At 43.8% G+C, this 22066-nt stretch overlaps 1 protein-coding gene across 1 annotated transcript; it reads left to right on the forward strand.

Annotated features, from left to right (window-relative positions):
• The first annotated feature begins 4746 nt into the window (after positions 1–4746).
• Positions 4747–20364, forward strand: Mturn (maturin, neural progenitor differentiation regulator homolog). Its single transcript, XM_010628304.2, has 2 exons — positions 4747–4901; positions 16414–20364. Exons 1-2 carry the CDS (start codon positions 4767–4769, stop codon positions 16522–16524), a joined length of 246 nt encoding a protein of 81 aa, XP_010626606.1. The 5' UTR covers positions 4747–4766; the 3' UTR covers positions 16525–20364.
• The last annotated feature ends 1702 nt before the right edge of the window (positions 20365–22066 follow it).

Here is a 22066-nt window from a genome sequence, read left to right on the forward strand (position 1 = left end):
GCCTCCATCTCAAAGTGATCCTCCTGCCTCAACCTCCAAAGTGCTGGGATTACAGGCCTATGCCACGATGCCCCGCCCATCAGAATTTCTTAACAATAAGGTTTATATAGCATCTCTCAATTTACAAAGTATTTGCATATCAGTCAGTTATTTGACAGATATTTGTTGAGGACTTATTTTCTGCTGATTCAAGGCTACCTGGCATACAAATAGCCTTCATGCTACTGAGCCATTTTACGAAGCTAAGAGATTGTGTGGCATGGTGGTCAGTAGCACAGGCTCAAGTCAGAAGTCCCAGCTCCCCACTCCCCACTCTGTGCCAGTTCCACAACTGTCACCTTCTTAGCGGGGTTGTTAGAGATTGGTTCTTAATGTAGGGTTGATGATTTTAGGGAGTGTCTGGCAGGGTTACTTGAGAACAGCGCTTAACTTGTACTGAGTCCTCAGTACCTGGTAGCCCATCTTGTTGCTAAATGTGACCAAATGTCATCCATCTAATTGCTCAAGCCAAAAACCTAAGGAATATCCTTAATACCACCCTTTACCCTTCCTTGCATCTGACTCCTAAAAATTCTGCGAGAATCACCTTCAGAATACATGCAGGATCCAAGCCATTGTCATTTTTCATCTACTGTTCTAAACATATGATCTTTATCCCCACCCTTAGCCAGTCTCCACTTAGCAGTGACTTTGGAGCTATTTAATATGTAATCGTGACCTATATAAATTTAAAATATAAGTAGAGATGGTGGCAATCATCAGGTCACCAGCATTCCTCTCCTTACCTAAGTGTACTTCTCATCCCTTTTGCCATAAAACCTAACCCTTGCCCTTGACTTCAACCCAATACATTATCTGACTTCATCTTGATCATTCTCCCCCTTTGCTCACACTGGTCTTACTAGTTCTCTCACAGTTAAGCTCTTGCCTCAGGGCCTTGGCACTTGCTGTTCTCTTTGTCCAGAACACTCTTGCCCCAGCTGTTTACATAGCTGGCCACTTTCTGCAGTTCAGGCCTAGGAGAAGTCTTTCTGACTCTACTTCCCTTACCTGAGCCTCTTTTATTCTTTCCATAGCACTCATGAGATTGCGAGACTTTTTTGTTGTTTGATTGTTTTCTGCCTCTTACTAGACTGTAAGCTCTGTGGAGCAGAGACCTTACCTGTTTTATTACTGTATCTCAGCACCTTGAACAGTGTCTGATAAGTGATACGTGCTCAGTACATTTTTATGAGAATGAATGAATAAATAAATGAGTGATCAGTAACAGTCTAGTGGGGAGGACAGTTGTTAAAGTATAAGAATACAACTTTGAAGAAGAACAACTACTACTTGATTATTCAGCTCACTCTGTATGAGATGCTGTTCTAGGCACTTTGCATATATGAACTCTTTGGATGGGGACCCTCGGGTGGGCCCAGCCATCTGTGTTTAACAGCCCCCAGGTGATTCCCATCCACACTAACGCTGGAGATCACTGCTCTTCTCCACCTCCGAGGCCTCTCCATGGCATCTCCTGTCACCCTGCAAGCTGTACACTGTGCCTTTGCTCCAGCTGTCCTGTTGGGAAATCAGCGCGTTCTGGACTGAGAACTCCATGTTGGCCAGGGTGTGGCACAGGTTCTCTGACTTCTGCTTTATTTTTCCCCCTCCTACCTTTTTTTGGGCCTACGTGGCATTTGTTTATACATGCCTGAACTTACTGTGGCCACTCCTTGTGGCCAAGGACTTGGTCTTCAAGTGCCCCTTTCCCTTTGACTGAGGTTAGACCCCAAATCCTGCTCTCAGGAGCACCAGCCCTGCCCTGGACTGTTTTCCTGCTAGAGCAGTTGTCCTCACTGCCCTGTGCCTGGTGATGTTCCCGAAGAGTCAGTCTGCTTTATCTCTGGGCACTGACGGGAGGCAGTGCTGCTTTCTTTGTGTGGGCTGCTGAGAAAGTTATAGCGCCTAGCAGGTGGCCATCCCCTTACATATTGCCGTTTGTCCTCTTCTCACACTTGGTTTTATCTTATTTCCTTCATTTATTTTTATTTTGTCCTTTTTTTCCCAACTGAAGACAATTTTCAGCTTGTCTTAGGTACTATGACTCTGTGCAAGCTGCCTTGCTTAATTTTAGAAGGAAGTAGTTAAAATAACTAGTTGTTGTGAGATTTGATGAATATAAATAATTAACAGGTGGTAAATGGTGTCTTTCAAGTGGCCATGTCTACCTGGGTCTGTCTGACTGATGTCCCCTGCTTTAATGTGGGCAGCAATTTAAACACACAAGACCAATAAGACTGGGAATCCAGAGAAAGGTAGACAGCCAAATAAAGGAAGTTTATGCAAATACACTTTAGTGAGTATTTAATCTCCCTTCAACAAATATTAAAAAATGAACCGTTCCAAGAGTAATGGAAATTGTGGCATGAACAATATTCATGAGATTTCAGAGATGCCTTGAAAAACTAAGTAAACAGATCCCAGGAGGTGGTGGATGCGTTGCCGATCTGTTATTAAGGAGCACTCTTCTGTTGTTTTTTGTTTTGTTTTGTTTGTTTGGATTTTTTTTGGTACTGGGGATCAAACTTGGGACCTTGCACTTGCCAGACAGGCAGTGGAACCACTGAGCCAAATCCTGGGCCTAGCACTCTTCTGTTTACTTTGTGATTTAAAGCCCAAATGTACTTTTAAAAAGTAAATATACAAGTATTCCATAAATCTACCCACTTCTGAATTAATTGCCACTCAGTTGCCCTGGACAGTATTCAGAGTGAAGTCACACTGTGTGTCTGGTGTACTCCAGCTAAGTGACCTTAGCTTTGCGGCAGGTGGAGTCCAGCTCACCATTTGTCTCCTCATCTTCCTGCAAGTGTGTAAGAGAAAAGAAGGCACTGTGTCCACCACGTACTGAGGGTGTTACTACCTGTCACCCTGGCCCCCAGCCAAGCACTGAATAAACTTTTAACTCTCCAACCATCATAGTAAGTCGCAGGAGGGCAGGTTTAAAGTTGTGTGCTACTAGATGTTAATTCCATCTTTAACATAGTTACTGTAGTTAATAATTTGAGGTAAGCTGAAATTTGGCACAATTGAGTATGAAAAAGGACCCTAAGCAGAATTTATTAAAATAGGGCTTTGTTGTTCCACTGAATCTGCATTAAGAATGAAGTGAGATAATGGATATACAAGTACTTTGTACTATTAGACTTTTGTGCAATGTAAGAGACTATTACATTGTGACATTTCAGCAGCTTTAGAGGTCTCTAATTAATAAGGAGGAGTTCTAAAGCTAGAGGACCCCCAGCTATTGGCTACATGAGGTCCAGGAGGAAGTGCTGGAGAAGTCTCCTGGAATTAGAGCAGCAGATGTCAGAAACAGACCTTTACAGCATGAACTAGGTAATTGGGGTATGAAGATGGCACATTACACCTAGTTACCCGCACTTGGATCTGAGCAGTATTTTAAGTCTACAGTCCTACTTCTTGGAAATCCTGCAGTGAAATGTGTTTATTGAGTGACAGGTAAAGGACTTTCTAGGGCATTGCGCTGATCATTTGTATGAATAGAAGGGAGCCAGCATGCACTTGACATGGACCATTTCTCCATATAGATCTTATCTCCTGCTGCCTAGCCCATGTGTCTTACTCCAGTCGGCCAGATGTCTTTCCCTCTCCCAGGCCTCAGCACTTTCACCAGTGGTGAACTGTCATCAGTTTGTGCCCTTGAGACAGGTCTGTGGTGCCTCACAGACACCCTACTACCATGAAGACAGGTGCCCCATCTCACTCAGCTAGAGAGCCTCAACTTCCACTTCTAGATCTTAAGCCTGTTTCTTGGGCTTATTCCAGATCCTTGAACATTTGTGGAAGAGCCTTGCCTCCTCTTAAAGATGTGTTAAAACACATATTCTCATATGGCAAAAAAAAAAAAAAAATCCTGCTTTAAGAACAAAGTAAAACTGAAGATCACATCTCTGTGTATAGTTTAGTGGTACTTGGATAGACTACCCTCTTAAAGCATGGTGAAGGAAGGAAAGCTTTTAGAAAGCCCCTGTTTCCCAGTAACTTAGTACTTTGCATTTTTTCCCTGAGTTCATTTCATTTTTGAAGTAAATTTACCACCACCCCCACTCACAGTCTGATCTGGGTAAAGAATGTCTTGTTTCAAGTTCATGGTCATTTATGCTTAATTAATCCTGTGTCCGTAGCTGAAGGCAAAGTGAAGGATTTTGAAGGCAAAGACCCTGGTTTCTCCTCTCTACTATTTTAAAAAAAATCCTTAGCCTGCTGGAGAAGGTAAGCAGTAAAACCGTGGGTGAGAAATAACTGCCTGCTGCTGTCTTTACTACCTGTGAGCAGATAGTGCACAGAACAGTTGAGATTAGAAACCACAAGTGTTAGGTGCAGTGGAGCTCTGTGAACTAGACATTTTCTGATCCACAATAAAAAATTAGGCCAGTACAATGGCTCATGGCCTGTAATCTCAGTTACTTGGGAGGCTGAGGCAGAAGGATCCTGAGTTTGAGGCCAGCTTGAGCAGTTTAGTGAGACATTGTCTCAGGATAAAAAGTTAAAAGGCCTGGGGCGGTAGCTAAGTGGTAAAACAATTGCCCAGCCTATGTGAGGCTCTGGGTTTCATCCCCAGTACTGAAGGAGAAAAGGTGTGGATTTTACTCTGGAATGGAGGGTGTCTTCAAATTCATTAATTATTTAAAAGTCAGTGTGTCGTTTTGATTTTCACTGGAGGTAATGACCTGTGGTTTCTGTTTTCTTTCTGCCCTGACATGGGCGCACAGCACGTGTGGAGTGAGAGCGAGGACTGCCTGCCTTTCTTGCAGTTAGCGCAGGACTACATCTCCTCCTGCGGCAAGAAGACGCTCCATGAAGTCTTGGAGAAAGTCTTCAAGTCCTTCAGACCTGTAGGTGCCCATTTGTTTTCTGCAGCGATTGTGTTTTAAATAAAGGGGGTGGTGGGGAAAGTAGGCATAGCCCCTGATGACTAACAGTTTTTCTTTTGTCTGCCCTTGGTGTAAAGATAGCAGCCAGGGTAGGGAGGCTGAAGGCGGGAGGAGAGGGACGGGATGTGACACAGCTGTTTGTCTCAGGGATGATGCTTATTTCTAGCATCACTTGAGTTCAGTTGAGAATCCCTGATAGGGTAGGAAACATGCAGATTCTGAAACAATGGAGTATTATGTAGACCTAAAACCCGAAGCTTAAAAGCCTGCTCTGGGAAGGTTTGTACCTCCATGTTTGTAGGCATGGAGAAGAAAGAAATTGGATACTGTTTCTGTTCCTTTCTTTTATTTATTTATTTATTTTTTTACAAAGTCTCTTGTACAGAGCTTGCTTTTTTCCTCTATGCATCTTGGGATTTAGAAATCTTTCTGTGGCTAGCTGACAGCCTGGTGTTCAAGCTAGTGGATAAACATGGAAAATGCGTACTCAACCCTATTTTGAAAATTTCTTACTTCCCTCTCTCTTCGTTGGAAGATAAAGTCAGATTACTGACATCATTACATTACCCCTGCATTTGGTTTTCTTCCCACTGGACCTGATGCACATGTTTGCTCTAGAATTTCTGTTTATTTTCCCAGTCATTTTTAATGCTGTCAGCTTCTCTGCTAAAATTGTCAAGCTTGTCTTTTATCTCTTTGAACACAGTAAGCCTGGTTGCATAATAGCCTGTGTCTGACATTCCAGTATCTCAAGGACTGTCGGTCTGGTTGTCATCTTTTGTGTCTGCTGGTTCTCACTTCTGGCGTTTTGTTTCTTTGTGTGTTGGGTATCTATCTCTGTGTGCAGGTTAGTGTATTTGAAAGTGTATGCATAGGACCAAATGGTGGCCTAAGATGGCATCGCTGTCCTCCAGAGAAGATTGTTGTTAGTTCCTGCCGGGACTTGGGAACATATCAGTCTGAGACTACCTTCATCATTGAAGGCTTGGGCTTCTCCAAATGTTCCACATGATGAACAGGCTGACCTGCATATCTGGTTTTGTCCAGTTCATCCTCATGCTAGGAGTGTGGGCCTTTGAGGGGTCTCAGTTTAAAGTGGGGACAGTCTGCTTCCCTAGGCTATACCAGCACCCACAATCCTCCCCCAGCTCTTAGAGAATACAGTAAAGCTTCTAGCTGTGTCTTCCAGAATCCCTTGGAACCAACACATCTTTTTGCGTTGGACTTACCTCTCCAGGTTCTAGTTCTTCAATATACATATCTAAGAAGGAATTTTTCATACTTAATTAAATGTGACATTTTTTCCCTGATTTAGTTGTTCTCAGTGGAAGAATTGGTCCTAGATACTTAGTCCACCGTTATAAGAAATGGAATTTCAATGGCTTTAGTCACATTCTCTGATTTGTATCACTCATCCAACCAGATCATATTGGCATTATTACTTTTCTAAGCCAGTTTGGCGCATCCATAATAGTTGTTTGATTTAAAACTATGTGTCTGCCCCATCTTCAGCGTTCATTGAACACACTCACTAGGCATTTGGCACTGCATACTGCTCAACCAAACAGTGAGCATGTTAGATCTCACAGAGCTTATGTTCTAGTTGGAAGAGACAAGATAGACAAGTACAACGTATAATGTGTCACTGATAAGTGCCGTAGAAGAAAGAAAGAAATCAGAGGGTCAGAAGTATTCGGGGTCCTGAGATTTTTAATTAGGCATCACTGGGAAGGTAACATTGGAGTAAGAATGTGAAGTCAGGACTGAACCAGCTAGAGGGAGAGCAGTCTAGGTAGAGAGAAGAGGAGGTCTAAAGGCCTTGGTGTGGGAGAAGACCTATGTCCCAGGTATAGAAGCTGCCAGCAGTCAAAGGAGGTGCAAGGTAGTGAGAGATATAGTGAGACCTTACAGTTGTAGAAGAACTTAGCTTTGATTCAGGAGCAGTGGGGAACCATGGAAAAGGTTAGTGCAGGAGAGGACATGATCTGACTTTTTGTTCTGAGTGGCTCCCTGTGACAATTGTGTTGAAAATGAGTGGAGAACAGAAGAGAGGAACCAGTGTTGCTCTCCAGGTGGACATGATGGTGGTTTGGACATAACAGAGGTAGAATAGAGGGGCTGGATTCTGGAGATGCCTTGAAAGTAGACCCACCCAACTGGACTTGCTGATAGATTGGCAGGAGAATTGAAAAAAAGAGAGGGAAGATAAGGTTGACACCTTCATTTCTTGTCTGAGAAGTGGAAAAAAATGCTGGCATTGACTGATTGAGGGAAGCCTGAAAGAGGAAAGGCTTGAGTATAGATACCAGCTGAGCTCAGTTTTGGAAATGTCAGTGTTTGAAATTCCTACTAAATATCCAAGTTAAGTTAGATTAAAATTTTTTTTAAATTGAGCCCTCCAAATCTTAACTAGAGAAAAGAATCAGTCAGCAAACAGTATTCACTTAGCAACTGGTTCCCACGCAGGAGTTCTTTAGCCTGCCCCACTTCACCGCCCAGTTTTTTCTTTGTGGATGTAGTTCGTGCTGGCAAGCAAAGCCTATGCTCTGTTGGTTTGCCTGGGGAAGGCAGGCTCCTTCCAGAGTTCATTTTGCACTTTTCCTTTACCAAGTGTGTTGTATTTTGGCAATCAGGTGGACTTAAGTAAAGAAGGAAAAAATACAGTCTTAAAAAAGAAAACTCCATAGATGTGTAGCTGAAAGTAGTTGGGTTGGTTGAGTATTTTTCTTCAGATTGAACTATGTGTATCTTGGAGACAGGTTTGATTGTCTGGTGCTGAGGTTCCAGGTTTCACTAGCAAAATGGAGGCCTTGAGTGGTCGTGGTGCCCCCTCTGGTGGGGAAGTGCAATAAGCTGGTGACTCTTGGCTGGGCCTCTGCCTGAAGGAAAGGCTGGTGGGAGGCCCCTTCTCTGTGTTAGTGTGGAGCAGATGCTTGTGCTTTGGTTTCTCTTCCTCAGGATGTGCCCCAGATTGGATGGAAAGCAACGTCAGATCAGAGGGGAAACTTCCCTGCTCCATCTCCACTGAATAGTGCTCTGTGTTTCGTAGAAGTAAGCTTTGGGTTTCTGAAATAAGACATAGGAGGGTTTGCTGCTGTTGTCATAGTTGAAAGTTGTTATTAAGTGCTTACCTCAATCCTGTGGGGACTAGAGCAGGTAAGACCAGCACAGTATTTCCTGGAACTTGGTAGCCATCGGGTCAATTTGGGCATTTGCCACTTTATCCAGCAGGGCACCCCTGGGAGGAACATGCTCACTTGCCTTATAGATCCTGAGCTCTAACACCCTACTTTCCCATGGTCACCCCCTTGCCAGCCTCTACCCTGTGCATCTCTCCAGAGAATTGGAGACCTGTCTGTTGACAGACAGACTTCTGCTGACTGGCAGGGTCTTCCTCAGTCAGGTCTGTGTACCTGACCTTGCTGAAGCTTGGGCATTCAGCATTCCAAGGTGGAAGAGCAGAATCTTGCTCAGACCTTCTTCAGTGATCTGCCTGCAAGGCCATGCTAACTGATACCCGTGATGTTGATATCTGTACCTCCTAGACCAGAGGTAGTGAACCTATGGCACCTGAGCCGCCGCAGGCTGTTTGTATCATTGAAAGCTCTAAAAGGTTCACCATCAGTAGACTGTACACTGCATCCCTTTTCCTGCCTGCCTGCCCCCACAGAAACAATCAAGACCACCATTCCTGAAGAAATCTACTATTGGATTTGAAATGAAATGCAGATTATTATTATTATTATTATTATTATTATTATTATTATTATTATTATTATTATTATTTTCCTTTTAGCCATTCTACCCCTTTTACTTTTCTTGTACTTCATTGCATTTTCAATACAACATGAAAGGGGCAGGCATAGCATGCCCAGTCCTCGTCCTCAGGGAACTGAACAGGGCTGGGAGAGCCACCAGAGCAGCATGGAGAGGCTTTGATCCAGGCATCCTGTGAGTGGGACAAATGACACAGTCCTGCTCCCCACTCAGCTCATTCCACTTTGAAGAAGTATTTCTGAGGAGAGGTTTTGAGCAAATATATATAGGATGTTGCTTGCGGTGTTTTTAACCAAGCTGTGTGGGATCAGGGTCCAGCAGTGATGAAGGACTCAGGCCTATGGCTGCTCAGGTTCAAATCTCTGTTCTCCCACTTACTCGCTGTTATTTAACCTTCTTGTTTCTCCATGTCTTCACTTGTAAACTTAGAAAACTAATGATGACGGTCACTTTTGGTTTGCTGTGAAGATTTAATAACACAGGTTTTGTCAGGTACTCGGTGTAGTACACCATGCATGGTAAGCACTAAATAAAATAAATGTGAGCATTAATGTGGATGGGTTGAAGACACCAGAATACTGTCGGGAAAAATCCCATCTTCTTTATCCAGTCTCCAACTGATGGGCAAATGGGCTGTTTCCAAGTTTTAGCTATTACAAACTGTGCTGCTATAAACATGGGTGCACATATATCACTGTGGTACGATTCTTTTGGAAAGATACCCAGCAGAGGGATGGCTGGGTCAAATGGAACCTCTAGTCCCAGCTCTTTGAGGTATCTCCATATTGATTTCCATAGTGGTTGCACCAGTCTGCACTCCCACCAACAATGTGGTTTTTCTATAAAATGGAATATTACTCAGCCATAAAGAATGAGAAATTAGTCATTCATAGGAAAGTGGATAAATATTGAGGATATACTCCTAAGTGAAATAAATAAGTCACACGTGTAAATACTGAATAGTTTCTCTGGTGTAAATAAACTATAATAGTACATAAGATCCTAATGATATAATGAACAATGTGAAATAGGAAGAAAGGGGCTAAAGGTATAGGGAAAGTGGGAAGGGTAGGGGAAAGGGAATAAGGGAAAAGAAAAAAATATGAGAAAATGAAAAACTGGAAATGAAGTGTTTGTAAAGGGGGAGGGGAGGAGGGATGAAGGGAGGGCAGGGACAAGGGGAAAAAATGAGAACCAAGACCTGTCATGTAAAGGTACAAGATCCCAATGATGAATGTAACTGTACTGTATACCTAAAATGTACCAATAAACTCAATGAGGAAAAAAAAAAAGAATACTGTCGGGAAGTAAGTGGGAGTAAGTACAGTTTTTGTGGAAAACTTACATTTTTGGTGGAGAAAGAAAACAATTTGCTAAGTGATTTCAGCACATGTTTAACAGAGGCCTCTGGCAAAGATGAAGGATTTTAAAGGGACTGGAGGGTAAAGCAGGTACTGTTGATAGTGGAACAGTGGGCAGTCATTGGTACCTAATCTATTCAACTTCTGCTGTTAGCTTTGCTAGCTTCAGAGACTCCAAGGAGGGTGCTCCTGCCCACCGCTATGAGCATTGACCAGAGAGCTTCAAAATCACAGGCAATTTTCTTTTCTTTTCTTTTCAGTATTTTCTAAGATCATCACATAATCAGAAGACACACTGCACTCTCTAAAGCTGAATCACGTGTAGTGTGTTAGAAGGGCTAGAATGGCAGAGAGAAGGTGCACTGAGGAGCCTGGTGGCGTCTTGTAGAGATTCCAATGCAGATGTGCTCAGAGCACAAGGGGGGCTGGTCCAGAGAAGGTTCAGGAAGGGCCCAGCCTTAGTTCCTCATCTCAGAATCCTCACAAATGCACCTGGTGGGGGAAGGTGGATCGGTGGCCCTGTGCTCCCATGCTGTGGCCTCTTGCAGGTTGCCAGCCTCAGTGTTCCCATCTTTAAAATCCACTGCCCTGTGGATTCATGGGGAACTTTGGACTGAGGCTCAGAACACAAAGGACTGTCACAGTTCAGCCTGCCGGTCTCGGTTTCTGGCTCATGGATGGTTTTTGTTAGCAGCAGCTAACAGTCTTCTCTCCTGGAGTGACTGCATTCCAGTCTTCTCCAGGGTCTCCTGCCTCACCAAGGAGGATCACTCAGAGAGGTCTGATTCTTACCTACTCACTTCCTCTTGCCCTGGCACACATGTCCCAGTGATACATGGAAGCAGATGACAGTGCCACATAGGCTTTTGCCATACCAGGCAGGCACTGTGCCCAGTAATGGCTTCAGAAACGCCCATGAGTAACTCTGGGGCGTACGAACTGGACGGTCACTAAGCCCTACATTTGTCTTACTTAAGGGGCCCTCAGTTGACAGTTGGTGGGTGTCACATGATTGAGCTAGATAATGAAACAGTGGTTACGGGTGTCAATAATGGTGATTGTGCCATTTATTTTTTTGCTCAGTTTTTTCATATCTTTTATTTAGTGATGACGTCCATGCTGAATCCTGACAAATAAACAGTTCACAAGAGAGGCCTGCTTTTTCCAATTTTGCTCTCAAACTCTTATCTTTGCCCTTTCAAATTGTCTCTGAGTTGTATGAGTGTGACCAGGGACCACTGCTTTCCTAGTGTTTTGTCCTCCTCCCCCTTCCTTATGTGCTGTGGATGTGAGGGTCCTGAGGCCTCCTGTGACAAGTCTGTTGTTGCCATGACACTGTTGTGTTGTTACTTTGCTTGATGGCACAGTGAGAGCCCAGCCTGGAGTTAGGTCCTGTGGGTACTGAGGCTTCTCACTGTCAGTGGCCCAGTTCCTCTCCCTGGGGTTGCTGTGTGACTTTCTTCCTTCTCTCAGAGAGCAGAGATTTCCTGCTAGGAAAAACCCCAATTCCAGCTCCCCAAGGTGAATAAGAACATTGTTTTGGGGTTGCCAACACTGAGTGGCTGGAGAAGCAAGGGTGACATCCCGTGGGAGGATCATGTGTGCTCAGAAGAGTCCAGTTCTTGACTCCACTCCTGCTCTCTGGTTAAGAGCCTGAGAAGGGTCTACCAGAGCGGAGCTGCCCCAGTGATCAAAAACATCTGAGGGTAAAAAAAGACAGACACACGTGGAATTGAATGAATGAGACTGGGTGTAGAGAAATTTAATTTTTTTCATGGCTTTGGTTTTCTGTCCATGTTATAAATATTCAAATCTGTGTTGTTTATAGGAAAGTCAGTAGCTCCTGAAAGTAAGAGAACATCTCTTAACTCTTGCTCATTTTCTCCCTGTACCCATCCTAACCAGCTCCCTCTTTTTCTCTTATATCAAGAAGACAGACTGGCAGGCCAGGCCAGGATTCCTTCCTGGGTGGCTTGTACCACCAGCACTGTGGATGGTTAAGAGAAATGGTGTTACATTCCCCTAGAGTCCTACCCCTCAGGATATGGTTGGCAGTATCTGTCACTTGGGACCTTGTTAGAAAAGCAGTCAGGTTCCTTCTGAGACCCTTGAGTCAGGAGATTCATTGTAAGTAGACTTCTGTGAGAATTACACATAGAGCAAGTGCTACTTCAAGGGAGCTACTTTGGAAGGCACAGGCAGAGACTTGTGAGACCCCAGCCAGAGCTGATCCATTGTGCTCTCCAGGGTGCACCTCATGGTCTCCCCTTTATGCAGATATTAGCCCACAGTGCCAGCTGCAGACAGCATTGTAGTTCACACCATTGTCCAGAGATCTGAGATAGTATCACAAATAACTGTGCTTTCTGGGCCGAAAGGACTTTATTTCTCAGGTGTTAGTACGTCTTTCAAGTATGGCCCTGCATTTGTTGTTGTATGACTCTAGGTTACTTCAAGAAAGCTTTGCAGCCCTAGGAAATGCTGACACTTTTGTCCAGAGTGAGCAGTGACTTCTGTTTTCTCAATCAACTGAAAGAATTCACTGAAATAGGAATGAGTAGTTGTAACTGTCAGGAATAATTTAAATATACCAGGCACTTCAGCTTTTTTTTTTTTTTTGTCCTGTTTCCTTCTTCATGTAAGAATTTGTTGGTGCAGTGAAAGCAAGGACTCCAGGATCCTTCCAGTGTCTTTGTCTTCCTGTCTCTGTTAGACCTTGACTATAAGACGTGGATCCAGAAGTTAAAATTAGAACCAGGCATGCTTGTGCACACCTGTAATTCCAGCACTCTGGGGCAGGAGGATCACAAGTTTGAGTCCAGTCTAGGCAATATAGTGACTTAGGGAGACCCTATCACAAAAAAGGGGGGCTGGGCATATAGCTCAATGTAAAAGCGCTGGGTTCATTTCCCAGTAACAACACATACACACACACACACACACACACACACACACACACACACACACACACACGTGTTTTTCCCACCATAGATGGGAATAGGACATAGGTGGAAATGCTCCAATGCTAGATTGACTGTGTGATGTCCTTGGAGTCCCAAGCATATTCTTGTTCTGCTATTTGTGTAGTTTGTGTGTGCTTCCAGACTGGAAAGCTGCTCATAAATGTAGACATTAACACAACATTTTTAAAACCTATTTTATTCCCACCAGATGGGAATAGGACATAGGTGGAAATGCTCCAATGCTAGATTGACTGTGTGATGTCCTTGGAGTCCCAAGCATATTCTTGTTCTGCTATTTGTGTAGTTTGTGTGTGCTTCCAGACTGGAAAGCTGCTCATAAATGTAGACATTAACACAACATTTTTAAAACCTATTTTTCTGAGTAAAATAGGCACAGCACCAGGGTAGCCTGGTGTTTAGGTGTGGAAAGTCTGCAGTCAGACTGCACAAGTTTAAACATTGGCTCTGTTCTTACCTGTAAAGGGAGACATAACAGCACCTTCCCCACAGAGAGTAAGTGCCTAGCAGAGAGTAAGTTAATGGTATTAACTGTTATGACATCTGGAGTTTGAAGAAATTGTCTGGCTCAGTGAAAGGCTGAATGGAAACCTGTGAATCAAAGGAAGAGACTGATGGAGTGAGATTCACCTCTTCTCACTTCCTATAGTGCCTAATTCACAGCAAGGGGCATCTAGGAGCCAGCACAGCTGGAGACACACACAGAGCCCTGCTGAAGGCTGGCTACAGAGACAGCAGGGACTCTCTGGGCAGTTGATCCTGGCTGTGGGAAGCAGGGTGACCTAACTAGATGTGTTTCTGTGAGGCTGGGCAGTTTGCAGACTGTGATGCAAACTCTCCTTTAGCTCCCATTCTCCTTTGAGCTGCATAGTTCCTCTGTGAAGTAGAACAAGTGTCATGGTTCCTCCTTAATAGAGGAGGATGCTGAGACTCAGCAGAGGTCATAGTTTAGCAGAATCAAGTCCCAACTAACTAAAGCCATAGTGTGGGAACTCCAGGTCCAGAGTCTTTTTCTCCTCGTTTCTCAGGGGATCTACAGACCCTGCAGCAGAAAGTCATTGAAGACCACTTCTCTACCCTACCCCTAAGGCAAAGGGACAGAGCAGCTCTGGACAAGCAGTCCGTCAGAAAACTTCTGGCCAGAGAGAAGGCCTCTCTGTGGCTAGTACCCCACAAACCTTTACTGCATTATATGGGGTAAGATAGAGAGGAAAAGGGAAGGTAGGTAGTAATGGCCTCATTGCTCCTTCAACAAGGCATTACTAAGCAGAGGGAGAGGGATAGTGGGGTGGGGTGGGAGTGGGGTGCTATGGCTTGGGTCCGTGGAAATCACCTATCCCCTAGGTGTGCTATGAAGAAGAATCATTGGTGGCATGTCTTCTCACGAGAAGGATAGCAAATACACATGTGCATGCCTCGCCTGTGCCCTTCTTATCCCTGACAATCACTGCTGCCTAACCTTGATGTTTCCCACCCAGCTTTCTGAGCCCAGGACTCCACACACTTCCTACGAATCAGGTCCACGAAGTGAGAGGAAGCCTGTTGACCAAGTCTCATTACTGGCATCCCTTTAGGACAATGAACAGTGAGAGTTACTGGTGAATTTGTGTCTTCTTTTAGTGTTTAGGTGGTTCTGGAGTTCCCAGCCATGGCAGCATTGTTTCTGGTTTACCAGCTGCTTAAACTTTATCACTCATTTGTCAGAGAGATAAACACACTTTGCTGTGTTCTCAGTCAGCTCTTCAAATGAAAATTAACACCATAATAGTAGTGAATGGCCTTCATTGTGACCAGCCATCTTTTCTCTCTCATTAAAGGCAGGCTCTCTCTTGTATTCCATTCACTAAAGTCTGGAAGGAAGACAATGATAAGAAAAAGGAGCTTCTCTTTTCTTCCAAACACTCAAGGCCAGGCCACGATGTCCGATGTCTGAGACTTGCTTTTCTACCGTCCACTCCCAGCTGACAGTATCTCTGAACTCTGAGGGTACAGCACATGCCTGCAGTTGGCTATCATTCCTAAGATGACCAGTAACGTATCCACAGATACTTTTGTCCTGAGTGTGTGCGCAGGGCTTCCAGGACTTGAGATTTAAGGCGCTACTGATAGATCCCTGCTCACTCTTTCCCCATTGGAGCTGTTGGGGGTGACAGCAGTGGGAGTTCTGTGGACTGATCCCAAGGCCTCATGCTTACTGGACAAATATTCTACTGTGGAGCCTTATCCCCAGCCCTTTTTATTTTGTTTTTTTTTTGTACCGGGGATCGAACTCGGGTCCTTGCGCTTGCAAGGCAGGCCACCAAACCGCTGAGTTAAATGCCTGCCCCCCACCCCAGCCCTTTTTAAAGTTTATTTTGAGGTATGGTCTTGCTGAGTTTTCCTTGCCTGCCTCAAACTTGTGATGCTTCTGTACCACTGTGCCTGGCCTCTGTGTATACATTTTAAGAAAATCTGTGTCACAGGGAAAATGCAGTTTTACTGTGCTCTTTTTGCACTTATTTGCCTATGTTTTATTAACTAAGTAATTTTAAAATGCTATTTTAAGTAAATATGTGTGATTCTGCTACTGATGCACTATAAATTATTTAACCATTTGCTGTTGAACACTTTAGTTTCAACATTTTTATACAGCCAGGTGTAGTGGCACACGCCTACAATCCCAGCACTTAGGAGGCTGAGTCAGGATGACTGCCACAACTTTGAGGCCAGCCATCTTGAACTACATAGTCAATCCAAGGCCAACCCAAATTACATAGCAAGGCCCTGTCTCAGAAAAACAGAAAATAAAATAAACATTTATAAATGTATTCTTCATAATAGCAACATGTTTTTAGGGGAGAAAATAAGTGCAAGATAGATTCTTGACCTGTTTTTGCTGTGCTACTAGTGACTAAAACTAGGGCCTTTAAACTGAGGTACATCCCCAGCCCTTATTTTATTTTTTATTTTGAGACGGGGTATCAGCAAGTTAGTTGTCCAGGGTGGGCTTGAACTTTTGGTCAGTTCCTCCCACGGCCTCCCAGAGGGCTAGGGTTACAGGAAGTGATAGTAGCACATCCGTCTGCTCATCACGCACTCCCACCAGCATTCCCGATGAGTGTGCGTGCCCAGAGTCGTATCTGTGGGCAGACATGATATGTGGTTCTGTGCTTTGATACTTAAAAATAGAGATTCTCATGCTCCTCAATAGAAAGTTTATAAAAACAATGGTAGGGGTAATTGAGTCTCTCAGGAAATCACAGCAGCTGTGTTAAATCCTGCACGGCGCCTTGGAATTTGGATGTGATGCCTCTTGTCTTCCTGCATATGGTCCAGCTCATGCTCACAGCCATTTCTCTTGTTCTTTCCCTGTAGTTACTGGGGCTTCCAGATGCAGATGACGATGCATTTGAAGAGTACAGCGCGGACGTGGAAGAGGAGGAGCCTGAGGCGGACCACCCCCAAATGGGGGTCAGTCAGCAGTAAAACTGCAAGGGCACCTCTGCAAAAGGAGAGTGAGCCCTGTGGTACTCTTGGTGGGATCATGTGCTCTTGGGTTAGCATTTTACATTAGCACCTCGAAACAGGACGTCTGGCTCCCAGCATCCAAATTCAAATGAAATACCTTTTTCATGACCACAAAATATCTGTGATGAGCTTTGGTCAGAAGTGACCTGAATTTCAGTCCCACTTCAGTGGGTTTCTATGGAGTTGTCTTGGTAGCCTTTGCCACTTTGAATCTAGAGTCCATTTTTTGGCTGCCTATTCTCTCTTGAGTTTATGTTGGAGAATTAACATTCACTGATTGGAATGTAGAGAACTCTGAATGTATTAAGGGTGTGTTTTGAGTCCTCACAGGTGACCTCGCTGAGGAAAACCATGGCGGAGAGGAAAAGCAGTCTGCACTTTTTATGTACCCTTAAGTGTCCGTAAGTGAAAGGTTTTGCTTCTAAAGCATGAGTTTTAAAATCTAGTCATTAAACTGCACAAATGCAAAGGCAAGGGCAGAAGAGGAGGATCACTTAGCTTTGGATTAAGAGGGCAGGAGAGGCAGAGAAGCCATGAGAGTTTTGCCATTAGTACCTGCATATGTAGCAGCTGGTTTCCTGAATAGGAGTAAATGTTACTTCCTTGTTCAGTTGTTTGAAAATATGCTAATTCCAAAGCTACTTTTAAAGTCTAATAGTGGAAGATATAAATGGAGTGAAATACATAAATTATTGACTTCTTTCAGCTATTTATAAAGCGTCCTACATATGAAATCAAACATTTATCCCTTCTCTTTCTAATGAGGTGGAAACTTGTTAAATTGTGAAAACACCTACAATCCAAGTAAGTGCCACTTAAATTTTGAAGCCATAGATAAATTTAATAGGAAAATAAACCAGGATAAAAAAATTTTTTAAATACAGTGGAATTCTCCTTTACTTTCTTAATCTTTTATTCTTTAAAAATGAAAAGTCAAGAAAAGGCTCCTGTTACATTATATAGTTAAAGTTATAATCAAGTACTTTTGAGGGACCTAATGGCAGTGAATTCTTTGAGTGCTATGAAAGTAGGAATTTTAATCATTGGGTAGCTGGATTGAAAGGGGGCATTTTAATGATGAAGATACTCAGATAACTCATGGAGACAATTGCTGTCATTTAGTGAACAGATATTTACGGGTACATCGTTTGCAACACTAATATGGAATTATTTGCAACACTTATTTTCTTGGACCTTTTCACATCTTTGATTCTAATACCTAAGGATGTGGTGCCTCCTTTATAGCACTTGATTATTCCTAGCGTCTCGGTTGGGGATGTCTTAATCATGCACACTGGTGCCCATTAGGTCATCAGCATTTTGAATTTAAAAAAAAGAAAAACCAGAAGTAGCTGAAGCCACAGAACTCATGGGAGTCTTGTATATCTTCCAGGCATGTCATGTAAACCTGATCGTCTCAGCATTTTCTGTTTGAGTGGTGCTGTGGGGAGTTCAGCTGTTCGTGGTCGAATAGTGTACTGCAGTGTTAAGTCCTCGGGTGAAACAACACAGTGATTTCCATCTGTGCTTTAGTACCCATGTTTTCTTCTTTGCTTAGAAAACATGAACAGTTAATTTCAAGTTAAATGGATTTCTTTCAAGTAGCCTGTTAGCAGAACTCAGCCTGGAGTGAGTGGACCCCACCCTTTGCAGCCCTGCTATGTTCCCACTGGCTCTTGCTCTCCAGCAAAGAAGGCTGAGCTCTCCAGTCTGTAGCTATTGCCCAGTTTGTAACCTCCATTTTTACACAATAGGATGCAAGAATGCCTTCTGAAACAGAAATGAAGCTCTGCTAGCTTGCATTCTAAGGTAAACTGGAATGTTATACATAGAGGCTTCAAATCTAAATTCACGTATGTTTGGAAATGGAATGGACGTTAATATGATGTATTTATTCAAGAAAGTATTTAGACTTTGTCCAATACATTTCGGCATTATCATGTTGATATTCTCTAAATAACAACAGAATTGAGGTAGACTGAGCCATTCAATGAGCTAATGAAAATTCCAGGCTTTGTTCTACTGCAGAGGTACAAAGAGACAGGGACGGGGATGAGAGGGGAATAGAGGGAGAGAGGAACCCTGGACGTGACTTATTTTCCATGGCAGAACTCCAAAGTCATTAGCAAATCTAATTGTTTTCTTTCAAGCTTCCTTTTCTTGAGTGGTGTGCATGATTCTCCCAGTGCTCCCATTCACATGTGTGCCCACACGCGTGCGCACGCACACACGCACACACACACACACACACACACACACACTGACTTACCTACATTTACCACATTGTGGCTACTCTTTCTGGAGCTGTGAAGCAAGACCATCTCATGAGGTCAGAGAGATTGGCAGCCTGTAGGTTGTTTTGGAAATCGTTCCTAAACTGAAATATGACCTTTCCCAAAGGTCCAGACCAGAGTCATTTACCAGGAGGCAATGATAGTATGGGAGGAACATCTACTGGAATAGGAAGAACAGCTGTGTCCTAGCCCTGACTCTGCCACTGTCTGCATGACTGTGAGGAGTGACTTAACTAGACTGAATCAGGGCCCTTTGCCCTTCTGGAATTAAACACTCCTTCTGTGCCTGCCTTGGGAAGTATGTGTGCATAGGAGTAACAGTCACACAGAGAGCCAGGAGCAAGAAATACATTCGGAATCTTGCCAAAGATGCTGTCTTTAGGATGATGGCCACCAAGCCACTTTAGAATGTGTTGGCCTGTGAGCATCCAGCCCCGGAGCCTGGACTGGGCCCAATCAGTGCAGCTAATGGGAGTTTGTCCCTCTTAGGAGAAGGCGAAGGGAGGCCCCAGAAGATGTACTTGTCTTGACTGTCCCTGCTTCATTTGCAGAAGGTAGAGCTCTTCTTGGTGCCCTGACACTGGGGGCTTTTTGGTATGGTGGACATTTAACTTTTTGGTATGGTAGACATTTAACTCTGTTTGGGAGAATGTGCATGAGACTAGCTGGAAAAGAGTAAAATTTGAGTACTTTGACTTTTTTGTCCTGTCATTCAGGAGAAAGAAAGTGACAGTGAAAGTAAAGTCAGAGAGTGAATGGGTGAGTGTGTGTAGGAGAGAGAACAAGGTGTTGGTGATCGATGGCTTGTTAATCACTGTGGCCAGCTGTGACATCTGAAATCGTGCTTGTGAGCACACTACTAAGCCTGGATCATGGTGTGAGTGAGCCATGGAGATGCTCTTCTCTTGGCTGCCGGGCTCCTTTGCTCTGCCCAGTGATCACAGTGTGCAGGCTTCAGGGAATTGGTCATTTGCAGAGCCAGGGAGAGAGGCAAAACCCCATGCAGTGCCTGGCGCTGCTGTGAGTTCCGCTCACAGAGGTTCGGTGTGTATCACCCAGGCTCACAGCAATACATGGTGCATTTTATTTTCCCATGACCAAAACACAGAAAGTCCGTTATGTAGGGTGCTTCTCTTTGTGTCCTGGTGCCAGAATTGGATTTCTAGTGTACTTAAGTGAAAACCTCTCTCCTCTAGTCATGATTGGCATCGTTTGTGTACAAGTAGAAGCTGTTCTCTAGCATAATATGTGTCCCTGGATATTGTTCCAGTTTTATGAGAGCACAGAGTGTATGGTCCTAGGAGAGCTGTGACCCCAGAGTGTCACTGTAATGTATATTTTAGGAACCTACTTTGCATGTTAAAATTTATGGGTTGGAAAACTGACACAAATCTGATTAGCCATAGTGAGGGGATGTCAGACAGGATTTAATCTGAGTGTGAGAAGAACTGGGGCTGGGGAGAGTTAGGTCATAAGTCACATCTGACTTGTGAAAAACGAAAAACAGTCATCAGTCAACATGTGAGGCACAGGAAAGCTGTTTTCATGGCTTTCTAGGGTCCTTTCTTCAATGAGGCTTGAGTGTTGAGAAGATGTTGGCATGGGTTTGTGGCTTTAAAAACACCCCCCAGCCAAGGACAGAGCAGGTGTCCTGCACATCTGGTGGGACTCCTTTCCTTAGGGAACCTAGCTGCCAGCCAGAAAAGCCTGTCTTTCAGGGGAGCAGGCAGATTCAGGAGGGGCCGTGGTCAGGATGTGTAGGGTGGGCCCACCTGCTCCACCTGCTCCACAGTTACAGAAAGAGCACAAGGAAAACTGCATTTGGGGGCAGATCGCTTCTTCCCAAGGTTGAGCCAACTCCAAAGAGATGCTGTTTCCGGTTACCTCTTCTGTAGAGAAGCCTAAGTTTTGTTTTTTGTTTTTTTTTGCATTAAAAAATAACCCTCTGTCATAAAGACCTTATCTTGGCCTTCTTGTTGTATGATGCAACAAGCTGAGGTCTTTTGGATTTTATACAGAATAATCTAAAACTTGCCAGAATGACGGTAGCCTATAGTCTCTATGGAAGTGAACATTTCATGTTTAAAACCCCATTTATAGCACTGAAGGCACAAAGAGTTAAAAGTGTATCCTAGGCCATATAAAAATGAACATTTAGTTTGCTCAGAACTATGTTCAAGTTGTCTGGTACTAGAGAGGATGCTGGCAGTGTTCTTGGTAAACTGCCTTTCCCTGGGCTTTTTGGTTTTGTTCTTCTTTCTCAAGATTCATTTTCTCACCAGGTACTATAAAGAGCAGCACTCTGTACACCAAGTGTTACCTTCTTAGAGGAGGAAGTAGATCTTCGATGACAGACAAATCTGACATGATCTGTGATCCATTCCTGATGTGTGAATGAGAGGCAAAATGTAGCCCTCTCCACAATGCGAGAAAGAGGGAAGGAAGGGGTTATGGTTTGTTTTTGCTTTGGTGTTGTTTTAGGCAAGAAGTGTTTCCTGTAGGGTGTGTGTTCTTTCTTTGCCTTCATATTTCCTTTGAAACAAATCTCTTGTAAATTACAAAACTGTGAAATGGGTTGCCAAAAACTGTTGCCCTTTGTTAGATGCCTCAAACCCTGTAAATCCTCTCTTGCACCCTATTTCCATCTTCTCCCTCCTCCCTCCCCGGGAGAGCAGGATCTCATCCAACACTGTAATTAACCATCCGCTTGCTATTAAAGAGCCTTCCAAACCCTGGTGGTATATGCCTCTTGTTTACTCTCTCTACAAAGTTTGGTCCTGCAGGACACCTATGTGCCTTATAAATCCCATCCAGGACCATTGGCCTGGGGTGGGCAGGAGACCTGGGGTTGGGGGAAGGCAAGAGGTTGGTACCTCAAATACGGACACAGATTCAAAGGTTAATGATTTGTGTGTTTTGAGGGCCATTCATGTGTCTATTCTGATGCAGTAGCTGGTATTTAGTAATTTCCACTCCTCCTTTGAACTAGTACTTCAGTTTTGTATAAGAGGACTTATTTTTCCTAACCTAGTTAGGAATCCTTTGTGGTGCAATTAGAGTATATCCTGTGGCCATCCTGTGATGACATGACACCATTATTGTGTTCTTTCTCCTACTTGTTGTAACTCACTGCACAATGGCCTTTAAATAATAAATCTTAAAGTTGTTGGTAAGCCCCACTGCTTGATTAAGAGCAGGTTGGTTTC

The sequence above is a fragment of the Fukomys damarensis genome, unplaced genomic scaffold (assembly GCF_012274545.1).
Source record: "Fukomys damarensis isolate Sample0158 unplaced genomic scaffold, DMR_v1.0_HiC HiC_scaffold_4, whole genome shotgun sequence".
NCBI lineage: Eukaryota > Metazoa > Chordata > Mammalia > Rodentia > Bathyergidae > Fukomys > Fukomys damarensis.